This window comes from Haliotis cracherodii, unplaced genomic scaffold (assembly GCF_022045235.1).
Source record: "Haliotis cracherodii isolate W230 unplaced genomic scaffold, xgHalCrac1.p SCAF_4, whole genome shotgun sequence".
NCBI classification, from domain to species: domain Eukaryota; kingdom Metazoa; phylum Mollusca; class Gastropoda; order Lepetellida; family Haliotidae; genus Haliotis; species Haliotis cracherodii.
In genome coordinates this window covers 47971286-47996375 of record NW_027266297.1, presented here as the reverse complement: position 1 = coordinate 47996375, position 25090 = coordinate 47971286, and the positions used below count along the sequence as shown (strand labels likewise).

At 37.5% G+C, this 25090-nt stretch overlaps 1 protein-coding gene across 3 annotated transcripts in view; it reads right to left on the bottom strand.

Annotated features, from left to right (window-relative positions):
* Positions 1–25090, bottom strand: part of LOC139478918 (nuclear factor 1 X-type-like) — a 273086-nt gene that overhangs the window by 151393 nt on the left and 96603 nt on the right. For all 3 annotated transcript variants that reach the window (XM_071261607.1, XM_071261605.1, XM_071261606.1), the window contains exon 3: positions 10807–11182. In XM_071261607.1, coding sequence (XP_071117708.1) covers positions 10807–11182 — 376 coding nt within the window. The remainder of the gene's footprint in view (positions 1–10806; positions 11183–25090) is intronic.

The following is a 25090-nucleotide window of genomic DNA, read 5'->3' as shown; positions in this document are numbered from 1 at the left end:
CTTACTGTGTTCGTCAAATCTCCATATGACATTCTTACCCTATTGGATGAATTTGGTCACTAAAAATTATTGAGATGTCACCATACTTAATGCGTCTTCGTTGTTCGTTCATTTTTCGTAAAAGTTCAGCATGAGATTATTACATGCCATAAGGTCATGGAATACCCCATTTAAGTTCATTGTATAGACAATACACTGGTTTGTTGGTATACACGAAATCCTGGTTATAATATTAATTCGGTTATCTTTACACCCTTTCAAAACACCCCTCCATGAAAAAGTATAGGGGGTGCAACACTTTTTTTACTGTGTATACATGTAAATAATTTGTGAAGAAAATGTCAAATTCGTTATTTGGAGATGCTAAACCTAACAGCATAATTGTAGGCTCAAAAGCATAATTATTATGCCAAAGGTGTAATGGATGGCATCTCTGGTGAGGTTATAACTTCCTGGTTCAGTGGTTTCTAATTTCAGTCACAACCTTCAGCTTTCTAAGGACATTCCAGCAATGGGGTAACAAATATTACTCAAGTTCAAGATTAATCACTCTTATACTTGACCAGTTGGAAACAGTGAGTTCTCAAAATACATAGTTTTTCCAAAGAGCATTGATAAAATAGCCCTCCATATATATGTGTGTGTGTGTGTGTGTGTGTGTGTGTGTGTGTGTGAGCATTATACTGAGCTCCAAAGGGACTATATTTCATTCATAATGATAAAATGCAGAAATGGCTAAATTACAAAACATTATATTGTTAATATGGTGCAGAGTTTAAACTTGCATCAGAATTCTGTGAGCATTTTGTAGAAAGTCCATAACTGGGATCATTCATAGCATTGGCCTTGTAGTTTCACCTCCTTTGGCCTTATAGTGTCAGAAGATTTCACAAATGCAGAAAGTAAGGACAGAAAACAGGATAGACAGACAGACAATGGAAAATGTGCCACAACTAAAGCTTATTTCACATTCAGTCGGGTAAGCTAAACAATAGTGTCATAAGGCGCTGTAACTCACTCTGTTTTCTGAAATATCATATTTCATTGAAAAGGTTATACATGGGTAAACAATGAAAAGATATCACAGAAGTATGCTTAATTCTGATTGGTTAAAAAGAGGTACCTATGCAAGTCTTAACTCTTTCATGATAAGGTTGTATGAGCCTGGAAAAACTCCCCCCACCACTTTTGTTTTTCCAAAGGAGGAAAGGCAACTGGGACACAATCGGTTGCGTGACACTACTGGCCCAAGATTGAAGATCCCTTGCAAGTTGAGATTTCCATTGGCAGCTTGCTGACTTGTACTACTGACACTGAAGTCCAGGAGGACATAATGCTCTGATTTTGTGTGCCTAAAGAGATCCAAACACAGGAGCTGTCAATCTAGCTTGTTGTTGTACAGTGGAACTAAATATTGGCAGAGTTGGTCTAAACTTAAATGAAAACTAAATGTGAATAACTTACTTATTACATATCCTTGTCCCGATTCTGTCTTTCAAGAGATAAAGCATCTTTTCCTGCTTCTCCTGTGCAACTGTGTTGCCATTAGTAGCAGAGAGCATGGACTGGATAAAGATAAAGATTTGGTGTTCCAACAGCTCTGCTGAGTGCTGGGATCTTGTAATATCTATGGCCAAATATACCTGTAAACATGGATTGATTCTTGGCCACAAATTCTTTCTGATAAAGAAAGTGCTGATAGTAATGGAGCTCCAGTCCTTTGCATGTACGAGGCTTGAGATGTCTGACACATGTAGCTCAGATAGTCTAGCCGCTGTAGCCATGGATAATAAAATGTCAGTCTTCAAGGAAGCCTTGCTTAAGTGTTCATAAGGTTCTATGATTAAGGCAGACAAAACCACTGATAAATAACACTTTTGGAAAATTTATCCTGGTGGTGACAGATTGCAGAAGATAAATGTCTCCAAGATCTTGCTATAGCTTCTGATGCTGACTTGGACTACAGAGAGGCTAACATCTTGTCAACTATAATTTCCAGGTGTGAAGATGCAGATTGAGTAGATTGTTGAAAGTTACATTTGATCGGTGTTGGCAAGTGTTGAGTTTTACATGAGTAGTAGAGCTAGTCTGGGACACCAAGGTCATGCCAGTCACATCAGAGCTATATGGATGATGATGATGATGCACTCTGTATCTTCTACCTTCCTTATGACTTTCTGCAGTTGAGCTCATGTGGGGTAAACACATACGCAAATATTCCCATCCAATGGATGGATGGATAGATGGATGGATTGATAGTGCATCTGCCAGGAGAGCTTGAGGGTCCAGCATTGAACTTACATACACTGTTAATTTGTTGTTGAGACATGTGGCAAATAGATCAATGTAAGGTCTGTCCCATAATGATGTCATATTCATATATATTTGATGTTATGATGTTATCCAACCAAGGAATTCTGGGTTGAGAGACCACTCTGTGGTTCACGATCAGTAATCACAATCCTCCCTTGTTCAAGTTGTTGAGACATTCGTTAAAATATTGAGTCTCACTGGTATTTGACAACTTGTATCCAACAGCTGATTAAGCCTGCCAAGGTATACAATTGTGTATTCTGTGTCATTAAGGTAACTGATTTGGTTTCTCCTTGTTTCTGTAATTAGTACACTTCAGTCAAGTCCCGTTAATCCAACATGTCTGCTTGCACGATTATGCCGGAATAAAGAGTATGTTAGATAAACGAAATTATTTAATTAACTACACGATAGATAATAATACAAACATGTTGTATTAATTTATATATATATATATATATATATATATATATATATATATATTCGTATTGTTATGTTACATTGTTAGCGGAATATGTTTTCTAATCATGCAACCTCTAAAGCTTAACACAAAACTACTGTTATGGGCTGTATAACTGATTCAAAATACTTTAAAAAGCATAGTCTAGAATGGAAGTCACCAGTTTGAAACTAGTGCCACAAAGCTCAAGAAAGCAGCTCTCTTAGTGGCTAATGCAGACTTCCTGGCGTGACCTGTAATGGGAGGTCCTCTGCGGAAGCCAGAACTTGTAACTGATCTGATGAGATTGAGGTAATTTAAGTGTGATTAATCCTGTTATTTAAAGCATTTATTTGATTATTTACTGATCGCTGTCATATAGCTGGAATATTGCTGAGTGTGGCGTAAAACAACAAACCAATGGTCCAATGCCTTGTTTATCATCTGTAATGTCTTTTGTTAATGCTCCACCGGTGGACTTATGATTACCTTGTTCAGATGGAATCTGAGGTAGACGATATCTTGGACTGGTACAAATTCTGATTTCACTGAGTGAATCAAAAACCTTAGCTTGTATCTGAGCCTGTTAACCGCAAATCATAGGAATTTCCTGAATTCTGGATGGATGGAATATTGTAGATATACATCATGCATATCAAAGCTGATCGTCACATCTCCTCCTCTGATGAACTTCCAAATCCAGTTGTCTAATGGGATTAGCCTCCAATTTTAGGTGTAAGCCATGAACCGTCTTCCCACTGGCCCAAGGCTTGGCATTATATTGAATTACGGTATTCCGTAATTCAAGTCCATAGACATAGCAGGTAGATATGGTTTCTTCTTTCCATGTGGGGTAGCCGTAAATTCCATAACAATGATCCCCTCTTCGCCTGGGCTTGTTTTCCTTGATTCACGTAGTCGTAATTGAAACTCTTGTCTCGGTCCTCCGAGGAACTAAAGGAATATGCTGTCTTCTCCTTCTTGCAAGGGAACGAAAGGTATTCTTCCCTGAAGGAACAAACTTCTTAGAAGGAATTACAGATCTGTTCTCTTTAGATGATTCCTTTGACCTGTGTGACTGGTGTGACAAACTGTGCGAGTCAACAGCTAGGTTGAGGGTAGAATTGTGAAACCTATCTGTGGCCTCCTGGCACATCTCATCTCGACCTTGTGTAACTTGTCAATAACCCACATGGTGCCTGGCCATCAGCTGTCTTTGCTTACCGCTCAGTGCCGCACTGTGATGACGTAACAGTTTCAAAAATGTATACATTGTATCAAAAGTGTTACAACATATTTATTTCTTCACACAGTGTAACTAAATTGTATAACATGCAACTCAAGTTGATTACTTTCCAACAGGATCTGAAGTCAACAAATCCAAAAGATCTATGCACTGCCTAGCCGTTGATAAAAGTTAGGGCTGCAACGATACACCTAGGTCACGATACGATACGTATCTCAATACTTACATCACGATTTCGATGCGTATCTCGATAAGCTATGATACACATAGTGACAAGAGAAGGCAAGAGATAAATGAATTAAACTTAGTTTATCAAAATTAAAAATTAAATGAAAGTGAATGAATGAGTATTTTAACTCAATGAATCATCTGCCATTTCCATGTAATGGCTAGCAAACACTAAAGTAACAGTCCTACATATTTGTGAGTTGTGACTAGATGGTAGGAGTTAATACTAAATGTACCAGTGTCCAGTAACTAATGATTTGCCATTTTCATGTATAAAGGAAAAAAAACAATTAAAAACAATAATAGCAACAGCCATGTTACACACCATTTGAAAGGTGTTTATAAATATGAAAGTTATGTTAATCACATTTTTGAAATAATGCACTGACAACTTAATTAAGTTTGTTGTAAATTAAAGAAATGTAAGCTAACACATTCGTAATGTTCAGATTAAGGACCAAGGAAGCGAAAATTTGATGATTTGGGGCAAATATAAGATTTCAAAAGACCTACTTATCATTTCTTTTTATTTTCATTGTTTACATGATTGGAAAATTATTTTAAAAAGAATCTGTTTTCACTCATTTCCAGATAACAGCGGCCGTCGGCTCAGTAACATGAAGAAATACCTCCATTTTCGAAAGCTTCGTAAGAATAACACGCTCGTCGGTGACTGACATATGACACATTGCTAGAAAGCTTCTTTTGATTAAAAGTGATAAATTGAAATAGAATACGTAGATCTATTTCAGACATTGTGACATGTGATAGATATAATAAATGAATGGTATGACAGGTAGGTCCATAAAAATATATATTATTTTGACGTGACTAAGGGCGTAAGACTTGGCCGGTTAACCGGCCTACGGTGCCTGGGGACTCGATGCTTCTTGGCCGGTTTACCGGCCTACGGTGTTGAAAGAGTTAAAACACATTTAAAACGTATCTGTGATAAAAGTATATTTACAAAAAAAGACGTACGTATATATGTCCTAATAAAACTGCTGGTATTGTAAGTTTCCTACTTTCTAGATCGTAATATGGAAACACCCAAATGTGGCAAGTAAAGTCATGTAAGCACCCTTGTATAAAATCCAAATGTCAAATATACACATGCACAAAAGTGCCACCATATTTGTGAGCTGTTACTTTTGGCACTTAATGATGACTATTATAACGAGATGTATGATTGTTATAAGCTGTATATGTAAACCTCATGTGATGCAAAAGTTGTCCCAAAGTTTATCTTGTGTTCCAAAAGAATATGAGCAGAAAGGAATTTTACCGAAGACCAGAAATTGAAGGATTAGAAAACATTGAAAAACTTTTTTTGTCATGTAACTGTCATGATATCAGCAGACCATATCTGGTGTCACATAGACACCCTAGGGAGTGCAGAGTTTATTGCAAGATAGAAACGTCAGTAACGTGTGTATGATCCACGGACATTGACCACAGCTTCAACCCTGCGCCTCATACTCATTACAAGTCTTTGAATGCTTCTCTGAGGCAAACGGATCCATTCTACATGAAGTGCGGCTTCAAGTCCAGCGAGATTTTGAACTAGGGGATCACGATGTCTGATTTTCCAGCCAAGAATGTCCCAGAGATGCTCAATCAGATTAAGATCCTGACTACAGGCCGGCCTTGGAAGAGTAGCAATAGCTTCTTTACGCAAATAAGCCAAAACTGCCCGAGATCTGTGTGTTCAAGCATTGTCGTCCATGTAAACAGGTCTTGTCTGAAGAGGATGGTTGTCAAAATGAGGGACTACCACTGGACGAAGAATGGCATCTTGGTATTGTTGGCCATTCAGGTTTCCACGAATTGTCACCAGCGGAAGTTTGCAGCCGAAGGAAACACAACCCCATATCATGACAGACCCCCATCATGCTAAGGTCTTCTGGATGTTCCTTGGTGCAAAACGAGTGTTACGTTGCCTCCTGACACGTATTCGACCATGAACAGTTTGTAGCAGCATTCGACACTCGTCAGACCAATGGATCCTTCTCCAGCTGGCCAAGTTCCATTGACTACGGGCACGACACCATATCAGATGATTCCGCATGTGCCTCTCAGTCAGTTGAGGACGTTTTACTGGTCTTCTGGCGTTATAATGCCTTACGGTCATCGTCGAGAGTCTCTGATGGGTCTTAACACTGTTGAAGTGGCAAATGGATTTCGTCTGACTATCCTGAAAAGACGTCTATCCTCTCTGTTAGAAGTCTTTCTTGGGCTACCAGACCTATGCCTGTCATTGACATCATTAGTTTGACCATGTTTGACAATCAAACGAGTGATAACACTGTGATGACGACCCATTTGTCTTGCAATGGCCCTGCATGACATGCCAGCATTTTTCATGCCTATCACTTGCCATCTTTCAGCGTTCGTTAACTTTCCCCTCACCATGGCTGATTTTCAACCACTATTGGAAGGGGAATCTCAGACAAGAGCAAAATGCAACCACGTGTCTGAAACTTGAATTTCACTATTTATAGGGTAGAGGAACTGCAGCAACATGTATAGCATGCTTTCCTTGTGGTATCTGGACAAATTTGGGTTCAGGAAACTAGGGAAGCCTAATTCAGTCATACATCATCATATTTTGTATTTCTGATTCCCACACGTGAAATCAAGAGACTATGAATATGGTGGCGCTTAACTTTAGTGCATGTGTATAATTTGTATCATTGAAAAGTATATATCCTAACAATGATAGACATAGGACATTTATGTCAAAGTACACATTCATCGAGAATTTTCTGTAATTCATTTTTACCGATAAAAGGTCCCAGTGAAATTGTCAGTGTTTTTTAATCAAAACAAAATTGACGGGAGTGGTCGCGATTTGTTCATAATGTTTCTAAGATTATGTTACACTATGAACGACAGTTTGGAATGAATATCTTGAAGGAATCCCGGTTATGTCCATGTAGGTTCTAATGTCCGTGCTCTTTCATTAGTGATAAAAACAACTTTGGGATAATAGACATCAGACATTTTCAAAGGAAAACATGTGAAAGATCGCTAAACAGTCCTAACAATACTCCATTGACATTGCTCAATATCAGACATCATTATCATTTCTTAATAATGAACAAGATTATACAAACATATTACCACTCAATAGTAAGTAAACATAGATTCAATAAAAATAGTTGAAACATTTTCATGGGCAGCAAATCTATTTGACAAACCTATTTTCCATCACTCATAACTCAGGTGCCATATGTTATACATAAACTGCTTCATTGTGCAATCACACAGATAGGCTAACTGAGCATTAGGTCTTCTTATATGTAAATATCACTGATCTGTAATTTTTGTGTGAGGGCAAAGCTGAACGAATGGGGTCTGAATATTTCTGTGAATGTTAGCGTTAAAAGTGTAGTTGTACACGTGCATGATGTATGCATGGGAAAGTATGTGTCTGACTGGAATGAACTGTTATGCAAGCCTGGCGGAAGAACGGGTGGTAATAAATTACTTATGTATAGAATGTTTAATGTACCGGTATGGAAATTATGTAAGTATTTTATTCCTCGTTCTTACCGCTCTGCCTCCTAGTACTGCTCCTCTAAAGTTGGAAACAGGCAGATATAGGAATATTAAAGTGAATAAGTGTGTTTTCAGAGTAACGAAGTATTGAGGATGAATGTCATGTATTGCTGGATTGCCCTGTGTACAATGATTTGCGTGAGAGTTTATACAAAAAGGTCAGTTTTAGCTTTCACAACTTCCTAGAGTTATGTAATAATGATAAACTTATTCTATTTTTTAAATATTCTGTATATTTTACAGCCCAAACCTGCTTTTTAATTCTCAAAAAAAAAGAAAAAATATTTTATATGGCTAGTGACCGGTAGTATACTCAATATACCCCTTTTGCACTGATATATTTATGCTGTATATACAATGATATATATTTAAGTCTCTCATAACCCTTAACGGGTGACTAACTTATGTCCTGTTATAATGTATCTCTGTAAATATTTTTGTGAGGTGAGACTCAAATAAACAATATGTCTGTCAGATCATTTATTTATACTTCAGGTGATATGATGTGTTGTTAATGATTTAAATCTTACTTACTAAAAGCTTGAAAAAAGATGTAATTGGACAATTCTAATATTTGAATTTGAAAGATCAAGAAGCATAAAGTAGCCTATATTGGATACCAGGAAACATTAACTTGCACAGGTGAAAGAAGGCAATATTATTGTTTTACGGTACAACTATGTTCAATGTATATACAGTTCATGTGCTCAAAACTCTGAAAAATTTGTTTCACAATGACCACTTGAAAATATACATTCTCGTCTCAGCTTGTATTTTGCACTTGGTAGCCTTCCTCAGACCTTTGCTCAGAATATATTTGTATGGTCAGTACATGAAACAATGGAATTGTTTGTCATAAAAGGTAAAAATATATTCTTGGTATTGAACTTCAAATGGTTTTCAGTGATTATGTCTTTCCTTTTAAGTTTTGGCCGAGCTAAACTATAGCTTGGAGGGAACACAAGAATGCATTCATTTTGCTCTTAGACAAGATAATTTTTTACAAATTAATTACAAACAAAGTAATCATTTCTAAATATGTATGTCACTAATTCAGATAATGCACAGAGAAAAATGAACAGTGAAAATTTTATCGTCATTGAACGAAAATAAATAAAGTGTTGCTGACATTTCAGATAATATATCAAATAAGAGTTGAAGACTTGCAATAGAAGTCTACATCAATAATTTGTAAATCTAACATTAATTAGATCTAATAACCATGATAGAATGTTAGAAATACTGACTGTCATGTCAAAATGATATATTCCATTTTCTGAGTAGATTTATGTGTATTTGCATACACAAGTGGTTATCAATTATCTTGGACAATCACAGCATGTACCATGTACATTAGATTCAAGGAAAATACCATTTCAGCAAACCAATCACAGCGCTATCACAGTTTCAATGAAAGGAAAACAAATTAAACATTACAGCACATTGTATCCATAAGCAGGTTCACCCAAATGCAGAAGTTGTTGATGTTTTCAAGAGCTGTACTATGTTTGTATCGTATTACCATTGACAGAAACGGGGGCTGAGCTCCCACATGTGAAACCGACCTTGACACAATTTGTTTACAATATGGCGTTGACTCATGTCAGATGTCGGGGCCACACTTTTGAAATCTTCTTTTGCGACAAAACGTGAAATGGTTAGGGCAATACATCCACACAGTCAGGTAGTTTGACCAATCACACGACTTTCATTCAATTCATATGAAAAAAGCAGCAGTTATTTGTCGAAACGGGCGATCATATACAACAACTTTTAGACAGAAATATGGCAGCATAGCTGTGATGTGAACGAACACTGTCGATCATGAACTTACTGCTCATAAATATACACTATACCACCTTAATATTAACAATAATAGCTATCTTTCCATATCTTAGAATATTTTTTGTAAATCAGCATCATCAACAGAAAGACAATATGCACTGTCGTTTTTTCTCTCGTGCCGTGCTAAATCGCCATGACACGCAGTCGATAAAAACGTGAACATAAAACTTCTGTTGCGGACTAAACGTCAGTAGTCTTACGCCAATAACTGTACAGGGGGGAAATTAAATCTTTCTGACCAGTCTGATAAATTCCTTTTTCAAATTGGCTGTCTGATAGTGACATCATAATAGTTGCGTGTATGTGACATGAGTGCATAAATACAATTTGCCATTCGCATGAAGTAAACATGGCAGAAAAAGATTGTGTAGCGCAGTAACCACTTTACTAATCTCACAATATTTCGCAATCCGTAGCACTATATAACATTTGAGTTACACGATGTTAAAGCTGAGATGATTTTGGTTATAATTTTGTGCACTCAGTGTTTGATATCTTAATTCACAGTTAAAAAAACATATGTGGTCCTGTGGCACTAAGAGGGTGTGAAAAGTGAGGGACCGCATATGGTCCCGTAGCACCAAAAGGGTCAAACAACCTAGATCTTTTTCCATCCTTGTGCATGTCCAGATGCAGGGAAGGAAAGATGCTATTTTCTTTCAAAGTTGATGGTGAAGCAGATTTTTTTATGAAAATCTGACAGTAATGTAGAGGTAGAGTATTCACAAGAAAAACATGAGACAGCTTATGAGTTTTGTTCCGGGATGGAAAAATGGACAATGCCCCATTACATAAGCTCACCTGACAGGTCAGGTGAGCTAATAACCATGTTTCTAGCTAAATTATCATGCTTATTATTTGTAAGCTATAGGCAAATCAGGTATCTAAATGCAACTTTTTGCTCCATGCCCAATCTAGTACAGTAGAAGCGGGAAGTCCCATGTCCAGATTTTAATATTGGATCTTAAAATTCATCTTAACTGATTATTTGTTCTTTGTATATTTCTGTAAATATTCTTAAGGTATCCCCCTGATCAGTAAAAAGTAATCTCCAGTAAAAAGTTGAAAATGTTACAAGATCAAAGGGCGCACCAAATGATGAAATGTCATGGATTCATCTTAAGATCGGTGTGAGCTATTAAAATAAAACATGCATAAATTGAGACATACTCACCATAACTATGAATAAAGTTTGCCAAGTATAAATCTAGTTCTCGCACAGATACACTGATATGATGTGGATTTACACACAAATTTGGATGCATACACTCAGGTGATTTCTCCAGCCTTTCACCATCTGTACTTTCTAAAGGTATTGCTTTAAAGAGGATGACCATAACAAGATCCAATCTCCACACTTTGTCAGCTTGCCTGAGACAGTCTATGCGTCGCATCTTCCCTTTTTGGTCAGGATTTGACAATACACATACTGGAGGCCTTTTTCCAGTGATACTTAACACAAAATCTTCTCTACATTCTTGAGTAATATCTTTCCGCAATTTGGCCAAGAGACGAGATGCCCATTTTTGCTTTACTTCAGGTTTTTCATTCTGAAAACAACATTGCAAGCATTATTGACAACCTGAAAAAAAGATTTTAGAAATGTATCTCACCACAATTAGTTATACATGTAATATCATTACTTTAAAAGATAAAACCAAAATGTGTTTTAACTCATAGAAACTGATGCCTCCCATCCTTTATTTTAAATGGGTTCCAGTTTTCTTCTTTCAACATATGTTCAATGCAGTGTATTTTCATGGCTAACAAATTCAATGACATCATCTCCAAAGTAATTTAGTTACATCTACACATCAATTCATATACAATTTTCTCCCTCTTTTTTTCTTGAATATTCACTTTGGTTTAGAGACTAAGTCGCTATAAATAGATATTTAACCTTGAAACAAAGCGAAATGTTATTTCCTTGCACTAAAATGGACAACAGGAAACCCTGATGATAAAAAGACAAGGTGACTTTGTTAAAAAATATATACTTTTTTGATTATCGCCAATGTTTTGTTCAACAACAAAGATGACTAAGGTACACCGGGATAGACAGTCACTTGAATTTCCGGACAAACCTAATTTTACCAGTATAATTACTGGTAATTACCAGTAAAAGGAAACACTGGCTTCTCAACAAGTTCAGTGTAAAATCTGGTCAGTGTGTTTACACAGTTGATCAAGCAGTTATGACAATCTTCAATCCATCTTCCCGAGGCAAGAGAGTTAACTGACTATAAAAGTCCAGTTTCCACCCTTGCCAAATTAGGCTGGAATTTTGTGGCTAGATCGGAGCGCCACCAGTGGCTATTACTAGTTTCATCCCTACTATGTCCCTCCTATCATTGACCAATCAGATTTCCCCTCTCAAGTGGCAATTTCCTGGCACAGAAATCAGAAGAGGAGCTAGGGAACCATTGTGTTCCTGTGGTATGGGAAGCGTTTACCCACGTTTCGTCCAAGTATATGGGCTCATAACTCTCGTAACGTTTTTCTTGTATTGTGTGTATAAAATGGTTCCTTAGTCGAACAATATCAGACCTCTCGCATAATGCATGTCTATTTTCGGAGCCTACTTTTTTGTAACGGAAACCAAATTGGTGTAGCAATTTTCATAACTGATATTTTGAAATGGTCAAAGAATGATTTGTCTCCATATATTTTTTTAGAGTACGGAGAGAGACAGATATTTTGTTTATAAAGAGTCTTAAGGGCGTTTCTAACCATCTCTTGTTGAAATGAATCGACTTTAAAACATCGCTTGGCTTCTGAGATGGTCCCCTCAGGTATGTCACTGAAGGTTGAATCAGTACACTTTTTAAACATAGTTTTTAACTTCCCTTCTGTTATCCCAACTGCACGTGCAGTTCCTAAACGATACTTTTTCAAAGCATATTGTGGTCTACCTCTTTCACATTCATTTTTAAAAACTTTGAAGACGTTGCAAATAATTGACTTCGCGTCGAGTGATGTTCTCATTGTTTCAGGTATAGCAATCAGCCAATCACACATCTATGGTTTGCTCAGCAAGCCTTACGTCACTTTCGCACCTGGCTGTTCTATAAGCGACTGGTCCTCTCTGGTAAGGGATGGCGAAAAATTTCAACAATGTGATGATCGTTTGTTAGACAATTTTTTTATTCGGGTGTCCAAAGTTATGAGACAAACCATCAGAATTGGTCTGTCCAATCCATGTTGCTGTGCACATTTTGGTTTTGTTGCAATTATTAGATTTTGAGTTAGTGAGCAATTCATCGGTCTAAGATGGAATTAAACAGACTGTAAGGCAGACCATGATTTATGCACTTTATGAGCTTACAAGGTAGTAGATACTTCATATGGGCTGATCATAACTATCATAATAAGTCTTTGAATGGCATTTAAAAGTGAAACACACGAGAGAAAGAGTTTATAGATGTCAACTTCTTTATTAAGCGGAACACAACATTTCAGAGTACATGAAATCACCTGATGAAGAAGTATACAGAAACTCCACAATGTTGTGTTCATCATAATAAAGAAGTTGACTTCCATAATTTCTCTCTCTTAATATCATAATTTTGGGGATACTTATTTGTTATGGGTTTGAAAAAGGTACATGAGCCACCGGGATGAGTAATCGTTGGAAAGATGTAGACGATTGTCTAAAAGAAGTTTATCTTTGTATCACATGTGTATTACTATAAATGATAAACTTGCATACCAAATACATAAATGATTAGGAAATATTTTTTAACAATTTCTTACTGTAAATTATGACCCTAAACATGTGTATATTATTCGAAAACAAACATTAGGAGGCGTCAAATCCAGTCCTAGACTGGTTTACCTGCCTTATAGTGCCTGCGCTCCTCGGGCAGGAGGGCAAGATACCAGTCTAGCTCTATCCGACCTATTTCCCCATACAGCATTTTGCTGAGGTGAAATGTGATCCATTTTTCAGTGAAGCAGGTCTGTCTGTCGACTGGGTCAGAGACAGGCCTAAAGTTTATAGCTGTGCAGGAAACACCGTCCCATTTCCGTGTTGTGAGATCTGCCTGTCGAGAGGGGCAGGAACAGGCCTATAGCATATAGCTATGCGGAAAACGTTGACACAGTTTGACGTGTCAGGCTACAGGAGCAAACACTCTCAAGAAGAGTATGGTTCATGGTTAAAAATAAAAGACACACTCAAAATGTTATGGATTTCATTTTAATGCGTATTGTTTTATGCTGCTTTCAGCAATAGTCGAGACCAGAAATGGGCTTCAAACATTGTACCAATGTGGCAAATCAAAGCCAGGTTGTAAGTGTGTGAGTAGACACTTTAACCACTAGGTGCCACAGACACAGGAGGCATAAGCAGAACAGCCGGCAGCGCTACAAATGTAGGGATCAGCTAAGGCACCATCGACTGCTGAAGCATGGAGTGCATAAAAGTCTGCTCAGGATGGATCCATTGAGGGCGCCTGTAAGGACTAAAGTGGCGCTTGCTGGAAGGACATCTGTGTACATGGAAAACCAGGTGGAAGGCAGAATCCCGGAGGCACCATGTAGGTGCTCAGAGGCGCTGGCGCTGACATTAGGTGATACACTTGAGCAAGCATTGTCAGATGGGAGGTTGGAGGCACCAGAGGTGACGCCAATGCCTGGGTGGTCATAGAAGTGTACATAGGCACAGGCACCTGCGTAGTCATCGGTGCCTTGGGAGGCCGTTGGTGTCTGCATAGTCGTCGGCATCTGATTAGATGAAGAAGATTAGATGATTCTAAAAGAAGATGGCAGCTTCCAGCCTGAAGAGGATGGTATAGCTACAACACAAGGTGTTTGCATGGGTCTCAGACATCCAACGGTGTCTGTAGACCTGCTGAACACAGCACTCCCTTGATACCTTCAGATACTTAAAGAAATGTGTAGGAGAGGAAAAACAGAAATCTAGCAGCTACTGAATAGGGGTCGGTACAGTCCAGACTGAGTGACAAGCAGTAATGTGAAGATATATGACGTCTTCACTTCTGTGGTCATGTGGGCACTGTGTGATGTGTTAGCCACACAACTAGTTGGAACAAAACTTTCTTCAGCTGGACCTCACACAGATTCGTCCTTCTGTCAAAAAAAAACAGCAGTAAATCCATTAAGGATGCATGACTTTAAAGAATCTATATAATTGCAGCCTGACGACAGAATACTGATGCTAGAAAGATGACATATCCCCCCGGCAGGTGTCTGTAAAGTAACCACTAGTAAATGTGCAATTCTGTATGTAATGAGTCAACAGTTGAATGTTCTTAAGAAGCATACATTGTTTACCCACTGAATGGTTTTCGAATTCTGCCCCGGAAACGAACCCGTTCCCCTATGGAGTCTAGGTCCAACTTCTTTCCCTAAAAATTGTAAAAAATAATAATTCTTAAAAAAAATAATATCAAAAGGCACAACCTCAGTATGTGCCTGATAGATTTGCCAAGTTTCGATCAAATACACTGATTGGTTTTCGAATTCTGCCCCGGAAACAAACCCCATCCCCAATTGAGACTATGTCCAACTTCATTCCATAAAAATTAAAAAAAATAAAAATTAGAAAAATCCCAAAATATCAAAAGGCACCACTTAAGTATGTGCCTGATAGATTTGCCAAGTTTCGATCAAATACACTGAATGGTTTTTGAATTCTGCCCCGGAAACAAACCCCATCCCCAATTGAGACTATGTCCAACTTCATTCCATAAAATTTTGAAAAAATAAAAATTAGAAAAATCCAAAAATATCAAAAGGCACCACTTCAGTATGTGACTGATAGATTTGCCAAGTTTCGATCAAATTCACTGAATGGTTTTCAAATTTTGCCCCGGAAACGAACCCCATCCCCAATCGAGTCTTTGTCCAACTTCATTCCCTAAAAAAATTTAAAAATAAAAATTAGAAAAATCCCAAAATATCAAAAGGCACCACTTCAGTATGTGCCTGATAGATTTGCCAAGTTTCGATCAAATACACTGAATGGTTTTCGAATTCTGCCCCGGAAATGAACCCCATTCCCAATCGAGTCTTTGTCCAACTTCATTCCATAAAAAAAATTGAAAATAAAAATTAGAATCCCAAAATATCAAAAGGCACCACTTCAGTATTTGCCTCATAGCTTTGCCAAGTTTCGATCAAATACACTGAATGGCTTTGGTATTCTGCCCGGGAAAAGGAAATGATTACAGACGGACAGAAGGACGGACAGAGAGACTGGCTGATCGCTATATCCCCCCGCATTATATGCCGGGGGGATAATAATGAGATTCTCAGCAAATCAAATGCAAATGAACAACACCAGTTAATGCAAGAATGTCAGTCACTTTGCAATTATGTTTCCACTTTTTATGCTCTATTTCATCACCCATTGACTAAAAATGATTGGGATAACAGAAAACAAAAGTCAACGTATATGTTTTAATTTTTGGGCTTCTATTCCTTGCATAATTTGTATTTTGTTAAGTTTTAGTATATCATAAAATTATTAATGGGAAGATTTAGCCAAGGTAATGTACATTAGGGAAAGATTTGACTGAGGCTGAATCTTATCTACCTAACAAAATACTTAACTTTTGTGTCCTTACATTCATTATTCATTATCTTGTTTCAGCTTTTATATTTAATATTGTTGTTTTTTTGTTTCTAAAAAACACTAGCTCCTCATAACAAATCTACCCTTCTAACTGAAATTAAAAAATATTTTTGTCATTTAACTTGCTCTTTTACTAGAATTAACAATCCTACATGCATGGCCTTTTGTAGTTCCTGAAATACAGAGAATGGAAAGATCAGGCCTAAGCTGAACCATCCCCCTCTTATGTTCAGTACATCTGAAATTCATAAGGACCGTGGGGAGGGATCTGGCCTAGGCTAAACCTTCCCCACCTAAGGTAAGTATAAAATTTTATTGGAAAGATCTGGCCAGGGTTGGGGAAGAACTGGCCTTGAATATTCCTTCCCCCGGGGAAGATTTAGCCTTCACTATTTTCTCTCTGGGGAAGAACTTGTCTAAGCTGAACCTTCCCCGGGGAAGAACTGGCCAGGGGAAGGTTTAGTCTGGTTCACCGGGTTACAAAATCCTTAAAATAGGAACACCACACCTCTGGGTAATTGATGATTTACCTTTATCACCATAAAGAAGACATTTCAGTGATTTTCAAAACTGTTGGCAGACACTGCGAGGCAGCATCATCCATTTTAATGTCTTAAACATAATCATTGATCTTCTTTTTGTGTTTAATTTCCTTAACTTATAAAGCCTTTCAGCCTTACAGTTACTACATTCTTCATCAAACCATGGTGGTTGAGTATCTGTGCTCTGAGAAAAATTTAACTACAGCAGCATTGATATCACAGGGTACAATTCTTGTAAAATCCTAGATATTTTTTATATTTGTATACTAATCCTGCATTACTGCTTAATGTCTCCTTAATGCATATCACTGCTTGTTCTTGACAGAGAAAAGAGGTGTGTGAAGGTCTTTGCTTGAAGAAGTTGTTCCAAATAGCTGAGAGGCCAACCCTATCACACAGCTCACACATGACCAAAGGAAGTTACGTCACAGATCCTTACATTACTCTGGAGTCCGGACATTGGAAGGCATCGTGGGGAGGTAGATCTGCGGTGGGTGGGTCCCTTTAGACGCAGTAATGCAGGATAAGTATACAAATATAAAATATATCTAGGATTTTACTCGATTTTTTACTTATCCTGCATTACTCCTTAATGCATCTTTATTGGACGGAACAGGAGGCGGGCATACCTTCAGATGTGGACTTTCATCTTTTATTTCCAGAATCTGTTCTCTAGCCAATCCTTGGCTGTGTGGTTAGCTTTGGGTAACCACTCCATGTATGAGAGCCTCCAATTCCCTCAGCCCGTCCTCGGCTGTGTGGTTGGCATCAGGTGACCACTCCATGTATGGGAAACTCTGTTTCCCTCAGCCCGTCTTCGGGTGTATGGTCGGCCTGGATGACCATTACTTGGAAGGGAAGAGTCAGGTATGTGTTGTGTCCTGGTAAAGCGCAGCCTGTCAATAACTCTCGGTTAAGTCGAGACGGAGTACCGAGCCCTATGCAATTGGGGCATGAACCTTCTCGTCCAGGGAGTAGTATAGGTAATTGGGGTTCTGCCACAACCCCACTGCAGCCAGATTTATATACATATACTCTACTACAGAGGGAATTTTTTATGCAAAAATGATGATGCTATTCAAAGATCGTCATGACTCGTATTAAAAGAAACATCAATATTAATTAACGATGAATAAAATTTACTATAGCCCACGTGGATATTGGAAAGGTATAGGAGCAATAAAAAAATTGGCCACTTCGGCTAAGGTTCAAAGATGTGGCCAAGGATTGGTTAAAGAAACAAGCGATGTGGCAAATATGCTTACTGGCACTGCCTTATATCCCGAGGAAGAAGTTTGATATTTTTACAACGAATGAAGTTCATCAAGCTGACCTCTTGTTTCTTCCCCATGATAAGGTAAGACGCAAAGCGTATAAATACGCTTTAACCGTAGTGGATGTGGCTAGTCGATACAAAGAGGCTGAGCCATTAACCTCGAAAGATTCAACAGAAGTAGCTAATGCACTGAGCCGCTTATATAAAAGCGGACCACTAAAATGGCCTAAGCTATTTCAAGTAGATCCTGGTCGTGACTTTATGGGATCAGTAACTAAACTGTTAACAAAGCACGATGTTGAAATCAGGCGTGGTGAAAAAGAGGCCCACCATAGTCAAGTTATCGTGGAAAGATTTTACCGGACATTAACGGAACGTTTGTTTGGCTATCAGTATGGGATTGACATGAAATCGGAACGATTAAGATCAACCGAATGGGTGACACGATTATTAGCTGTTGTATTAGCGCTGAATAATGAAGTAACCAGATTAATCGGGAAGAAACCATCCGATGCGATTAAAATGAAATCTGTGACTTCCAAATCTTCAGCACCGCGGAGAGGCAAAGAACAAAAGCTTCTGGATTGAGTAAACATAAGATATTTATACCAGCCCTGTGAACTCGAAGGAGGCCTACGTCGCGCAACCGATCCAATTTGTTCCCTTAAGATACATAACATTAGTCGATTGGTTATGAAAGAAGGAGAGCCTATTCTTTATTATTTTAAAGATGGACCGGGCAGGGTATTTGTACGAGAAGAGTTGCTCATAGTTCCCAACGATACAGTATTACCACCATAACCATAAGTAGTTACACCATCCTTATCAATCCATCTCTTTGTATCTAAGGGGGTAATGATGTCTTGTTCATTCTTAATCCATATATCCTGTGATTCACACTTCTTTAAGAGTTCATCATATGTTTGAATGTTCTACCATTGAATAATGCTTCTTTATACTGTTCGTGTTTAAATGCTTTTTTTCCACATACTTCTTAACACCCTTAGCTTTTCTTATCTCCCCATTATCTGACTTCTTTATAGAATACATCTTAGGTCTTAATCCTACATACTCCGCTATAGGAGTCCCAGCACATTCATCCTTCATCTTACCTAACACCTTTATATTTACTATGCTGTGCAGTGGATTATTTTTTGGGTAATTGCTCGCATCGTACATATATATTTTTTTGGCCATATCTTTATACACATCATCGGTTTGTATTTCCATCAACAAAGAATCTGTGTCGGTATATAACACCCCACATCTATCACCGTATTGCTTTTTAAGGTCGTTGTTATAAAAGTCATACTTTAAGTGTTTTGACAAGTCAAGAATACTCATACCATACACCGTTCTGTTGAATTTTATATTACTCTTCTGCATATGTAGTGCGGCTAAGTCGTTATCAAATATCTTGCTTCTGTTAAAAGCGGGACTGGCTATAAGTTTCCTGAGTCTTTCTTCCTCGTTAGATCTGATCAATTTAATATCAACACGCTTCCTTAGATTCTCCATAGTTTTACCAAATACTGAGATATTCATGAGCTTATATAGGTTCTTTTCAAAATCGCTGGAAGCCATCTTTCTTAAATCTGTGTTCAGCCTTATATAAGGCTCCATCCATGGGCTTTAGAACTTTAGAACATACCTAACGATAGATATAACTGGAGATTTCTGTAGTGAACTATATATTTTGCGTTATCCATCAAATTTGGTACAAGTTTTTCTACGTTAGCTAACCTAGTATTACCCATCAAGGAGTATTGATATTCCAACATCCAATCTTTATTCACCATTCATCTTTCGGGAGCTAGCTGACAACTGTTATAGTCTTTGAGCAACGAATTTGGATATTCCAAGTCAACTTCTGGTATGTACCCTTTATTCACATCAACCTTGTGAATATCATTCACATCGATATCATTCACATCGGCCACACAAAACCACCCGTGGGTAAAGGTTGACTCATAGCCCATCCGTACAAATTGTTGGCGTCGAGATATAATATGTGCGTATCGGGTTTACTCGGATCATATCCTTCCACAAATATATTCTTAGCCTTAGAATACCTTTTAGCCGTCATCGATAAACCACCCCTTAATCCTTTCTCAATAAACAAGTGCATATCGTAATCGTCGAGTAATTTTATTTCTACACCGGTCTTCTTCAACAATGCATCCCACGATAGTCCAGGACTGGAATAGTACCATGCCGGGTCCAAGCCATAGTGTTTTAAACATGTCTTTCGAAATATCTCGAACATATCGGCGAGTAACAGTACATCGGTTTTTAGGAACAGATCGTAATAATCACCTAAATTCTTACAACCTAATTTATCCCAGAACGTCAGAGCCTGATCAGAATCGGCATCCGTTATTTTAGATTCTGTTACATTACTATAGAATGATTCAAGGGGTGGTAATTTAGTTTCGTCGAATCTGGACCAATCATCCATATATTCATAACAATATACACCTTTTCTCAGCAACAAATGATGAGTTAACCGATCAGTATATTGATTTGTTATTGCAAAGTCATCGGGATTGTTCGCATTAGCTAAATTGTCCAGGGAAGATAACAGAAACTGTACGGAGTCTATGAATCTAAGCCCATTACTTTGCTTTATTCTGGCTTTCCCATCCTTGTCCGTATAATGTATAGTTTTAGTCAACGAGAATGATATGTATTTTTCCATATTATTAGGAATGCATGTTAAGCCACCGTCGGTCTTTGAGATAGCATGATGAGATGTGAATAATATCCTCTAAGGTTATGAAACACAACGTGGATGGGTATTGTTTGAGAATTCATTTTTAGTTTCAAGTTACACTCGTTATGCGCCACTCCCCGATAATTACCTGTGACATGATAATGATCTCTTACGGAATCCCCATTCAGGGGTTTATTACAAACATGACAACTCATTGACTTCTTATAGGCCCTCCAATCATCCCTCGTCATACACATGGGTTTCTTACGCGATAAATTTTCCCTGATTATTATTTATATTGTAGGAACTTTCCTGCTGCATCAGGATCTCTGAGACCGGGTTTGTTTTCCCATCATACCTTACAACTATATATCCAAACCCACAAGGAATATGTTCTTGAGTTTTGTACGTAAAACTACATTCAGTATTGCGTTCAGTATTTTCTATAGGTTTGATAAATGCTTCGAAGTCAGCGTAAATTATATAAGGTTCTGGCATTTGATTACATTAATGTTCAAATTTTAGTATATATTTTCCCTCTTTAGGCATATCAATCCTGATAGCAGTCTGTCCAACACCTCTGCAGTCTTCTAACAGATCTTGTCTGCTGTACCCATGTAGGCATTTTTCGCAGAAATATTTCTTTTCCTTATGGGTTGTTTGATCGTATGATAGCCTGCTTAACTCTTTATCCATGTATAATGATATTTACCATCTTTTTTTATCAGAAATGAATTGATTCTGGGAATATGTTCTGGGGCGGAGCCTATCCTGTGTACAACAATTCCTTTAGAAGAATGTCCGAAAACATTTATAGCTAAATTAGTTTGCTGTTCCGCCTTATCAATTTGTGAGATTGGTGTACGTTCGTCTATACCATCAAGGTTGAGTGCATCGTTTTGGGGATAGCTATAAGGTATATTTGTAATTTTAGAATCTGCGGGGGAAAATTCAGATCTTATCATCATTCTGAAACAGTCATCGCCTTTATTTTTTACATTAATTATGGCTTTTTTCTTTTTATAATACGAGGGAAAATGTATATAAGATCCAACTTTGAAAGGCATATAATTTGCTATATCTAAATATAATCTTCTTGATTGCTCCGGAAATAAGGTTCAGTATATTCAGTGCTATCGTCTGCATTACTTTTACTCAATGACATTTTAACCGTCAGCTGGTATTTTATACTATTTAAATCATCTAACTCCCCGTTAAGTTTGCTCGATACGATGGGCTTAACATCATTAACATCAATGTTGGAATTAATATCCATCTTCCAACCTCTTAGATATTTACCAACGCCGGCTGTGGGTACAATTTTAACTCATTATTATCAACATCGCCAACTGATATATTATTATCTAGTAAAGCGATCAATTCAGCTTTTCTCATTCAAGAATAACATCTCAGCCCACTTTTTTTTGGCTTGAGCTTTGAGTTCTCTGACAGTCTTGTTGTATTCCAAACTGAGTAAATCAATCAATTCAGCTTCTCTCATTCAAGAATAACCATGTAGACCACGTTGTTTTGCAAAAGCCTTCACCTCTCTCACAAAAACCATTGTGGTTTAATGGTATATGCAAAATGATTCATTTGTCTAATTGGTTATTTTTCATATATCTAAATACGTATTCTCCCCAACCTATTCCTCTCGTTGATGTTATCTCTCTTCCTAGCGTAAATAATCTAGTTCCTGACCCTATCAGCACCGTTTTTCATACATAAACAATAACAACCTTTGACCCCTATCCCACATTCAGAACAAATGTAATTTATTTTTCCTCGTCTGATGTAATAAGAATGGATCCCACAGTAAACACCCACACAACCGCGGCTGCATTGAATCGGCTTCCCCATGAGTGTAAATCTGCACAGATTCATGGTTATACATCTATCATATCATTTGTCTAAATACAAATCACATCTCCACTGGTGAGTCATAGTTATCATTGCTATTTATAGATTAGCTAGTCAGGGTTATTATCAATGGTAATAGATCATGGATTATGCGTAGTTATTGTGTAGCTAAAAATAGCAATGACTGATAACCCAAACATTATAGATGCTATCTCGCAGTCTTTCTGAGCCTCTGAGGGTGTATAAAACTGAGAGATTGTTGGTCTCGGTATTGGATCAAGTTTCTTTCAATAAGCAAGGAAGTATTCATGCATGGCAGATTCAACGTCCTTAAACGTTTGAATTGAATGCCCCACTTTACGCAGTTCATCATTGATAAAATCTAATCTTAACATCCTATTTCTGGCCCATTGTGACTGGGCTGTTTCGAGTTGTTCTAATGCTTTATTATGTCATTTACGCTCCTCTCCTCTCATACCAGAAAATAAAAAATTACTCCCCGAAAAAACTAGAGCATTTACAATAGCCCCACCGACCATCATCACAATTGTTGCCATATTCACATATATTATATGAATATAAAATGTTCAAATGTTCAATAATATAAAATGTTCAAATATTTAATTACTTCATTATGTCTTCTGGGATAAGCCCTTGTTTGATTAGCATATCTTTTGTAGCCATTGCCAATCCTATATAAAGAATCATCATACCGATATCATAACCATTAAAATCTAGCTTGGGTGGTGCATAGCCAATGACCAAGCCGCTGACCACTGTTGAATGATACGTTGTGTTTACCAACATTTTACCGTCTATAACTGGAGTAGTCATTGCTTTTATAACATTATATGAGGGCTTAACTCTAATTGAATTTCTTGTTGTGATTGTGCAATCGCTGGTGACGTTTTCTCTTCTCCGGTCTCATAAAATAACCATACCGCTGTTATAGCAACAACCCCAAGTGTATAGGGAGCCCAAGTTTTAATCGGACGACTATGTTCAATATTTGAATTGTGTATTAGTTTTTACGACTGCGACTTTTTCGAGGAATCTTAGTCACTCTGGCTTGTGATTTCGCAATCGCTGGTATTTCCTCATTCACTTGCTGTGATTGTGTTTCCTCGTTCACTTGTGGTATAATCGCTTGTGATACAATCAGGGTTATTTCCTTGTTCACTTGTTGTGATATCTGTTGTGGTATCACTCAAGTTTCCATTATATGTAAGTGGGCACTTATGTTTAAATTCACAATACCTAGCCGTTATCAAAGTGATGGTCACCAGCGCTAAGTACATTCCGTATCTATGAAAAAACTCACAGCTTACTGCGCTTATAGCGTTTTTGATGAATGGGTCTTTCTCGAGAGATTTGCATAAATACATGCGATGTTCTGCCGGGATAGGGAGAAATGTACTAGCTATGACTGTGTATAGTTGTAACATAGCCAAACCTTTTGTTTTAGTCATGGTTGCTCCCAGTATAGACTAGTTTTTTAATTTCTTCATCGGTCATGTTATCAATTTTGTCAGTGGTATAATTTTTCCCCAAATATTGGGAGCATTTTCCCCCGGCTACGAAAGCTGCGAGTCTTTTTCTATGTATATCTTCTAAAGATTCATCTACATGTTGATCTACATGTTGATCAGGTTCTTTGAGCATTTGTTCGATAAGTTCGTTGCATTCCATTATGTAATAACTAAGGAGATATTGAAGTTTAACATAATAAAATATGACATATCCAATACAGCCTGAAATGATAAACTGTTGCGAAAGAATGAAGATTTCAAGCCACATTATTACATAATAACCGCTAATGTTCAATTTATCTTATTTTTGCTATATTTTTGCTATATTTGCTATACTTTTGCTATAATTTTGCTATTTTTTTGCTCAGCAGTTTCTAATTTTACTAAGCATTTGTATAAGCAGCTGGTTGATCGGTTTTTAATACAGTCTTTGCAATGAAACAGGGCTACCCATTTGGTCTGCTCTCTCAGATCTTTCAGGACAGAGTTGTATTTTTGAGTAAGCACCCAAACACTATGCTCCATATGTCGTCTGGAGAATGCTAAATATGAAAGCATATCTTTCTTTTTGGTAAGTTCTTTACCTGCATTGCAGTCGTCTATTATGAAAAGGGTTGTATTTTTGTCTTGTAAATGATTGCCCGAATCAACTTTGTACACCCCGAGATCATTCATTACCCAATCTCTCGATTGTTTTATTAACGTTCAAAGTCAGGCACAGAATAATAATATGGGCGAAAACATCCCGATATAGACTTCGTATAAAGATGTTTTTCCGCAACCCGTTTGCCCGCAGATGATAGTGCAGTGCGGTTCTTTAGGTAAAAGATTATTAATAGATTGCTGGAACGAATCTTCCATTTTGTATATTAAGTTGCGCGTCCATTATCACGTACAAATATATGTTTAATTTACCAGCCCCTTCCTGGAGCTTCGTTAT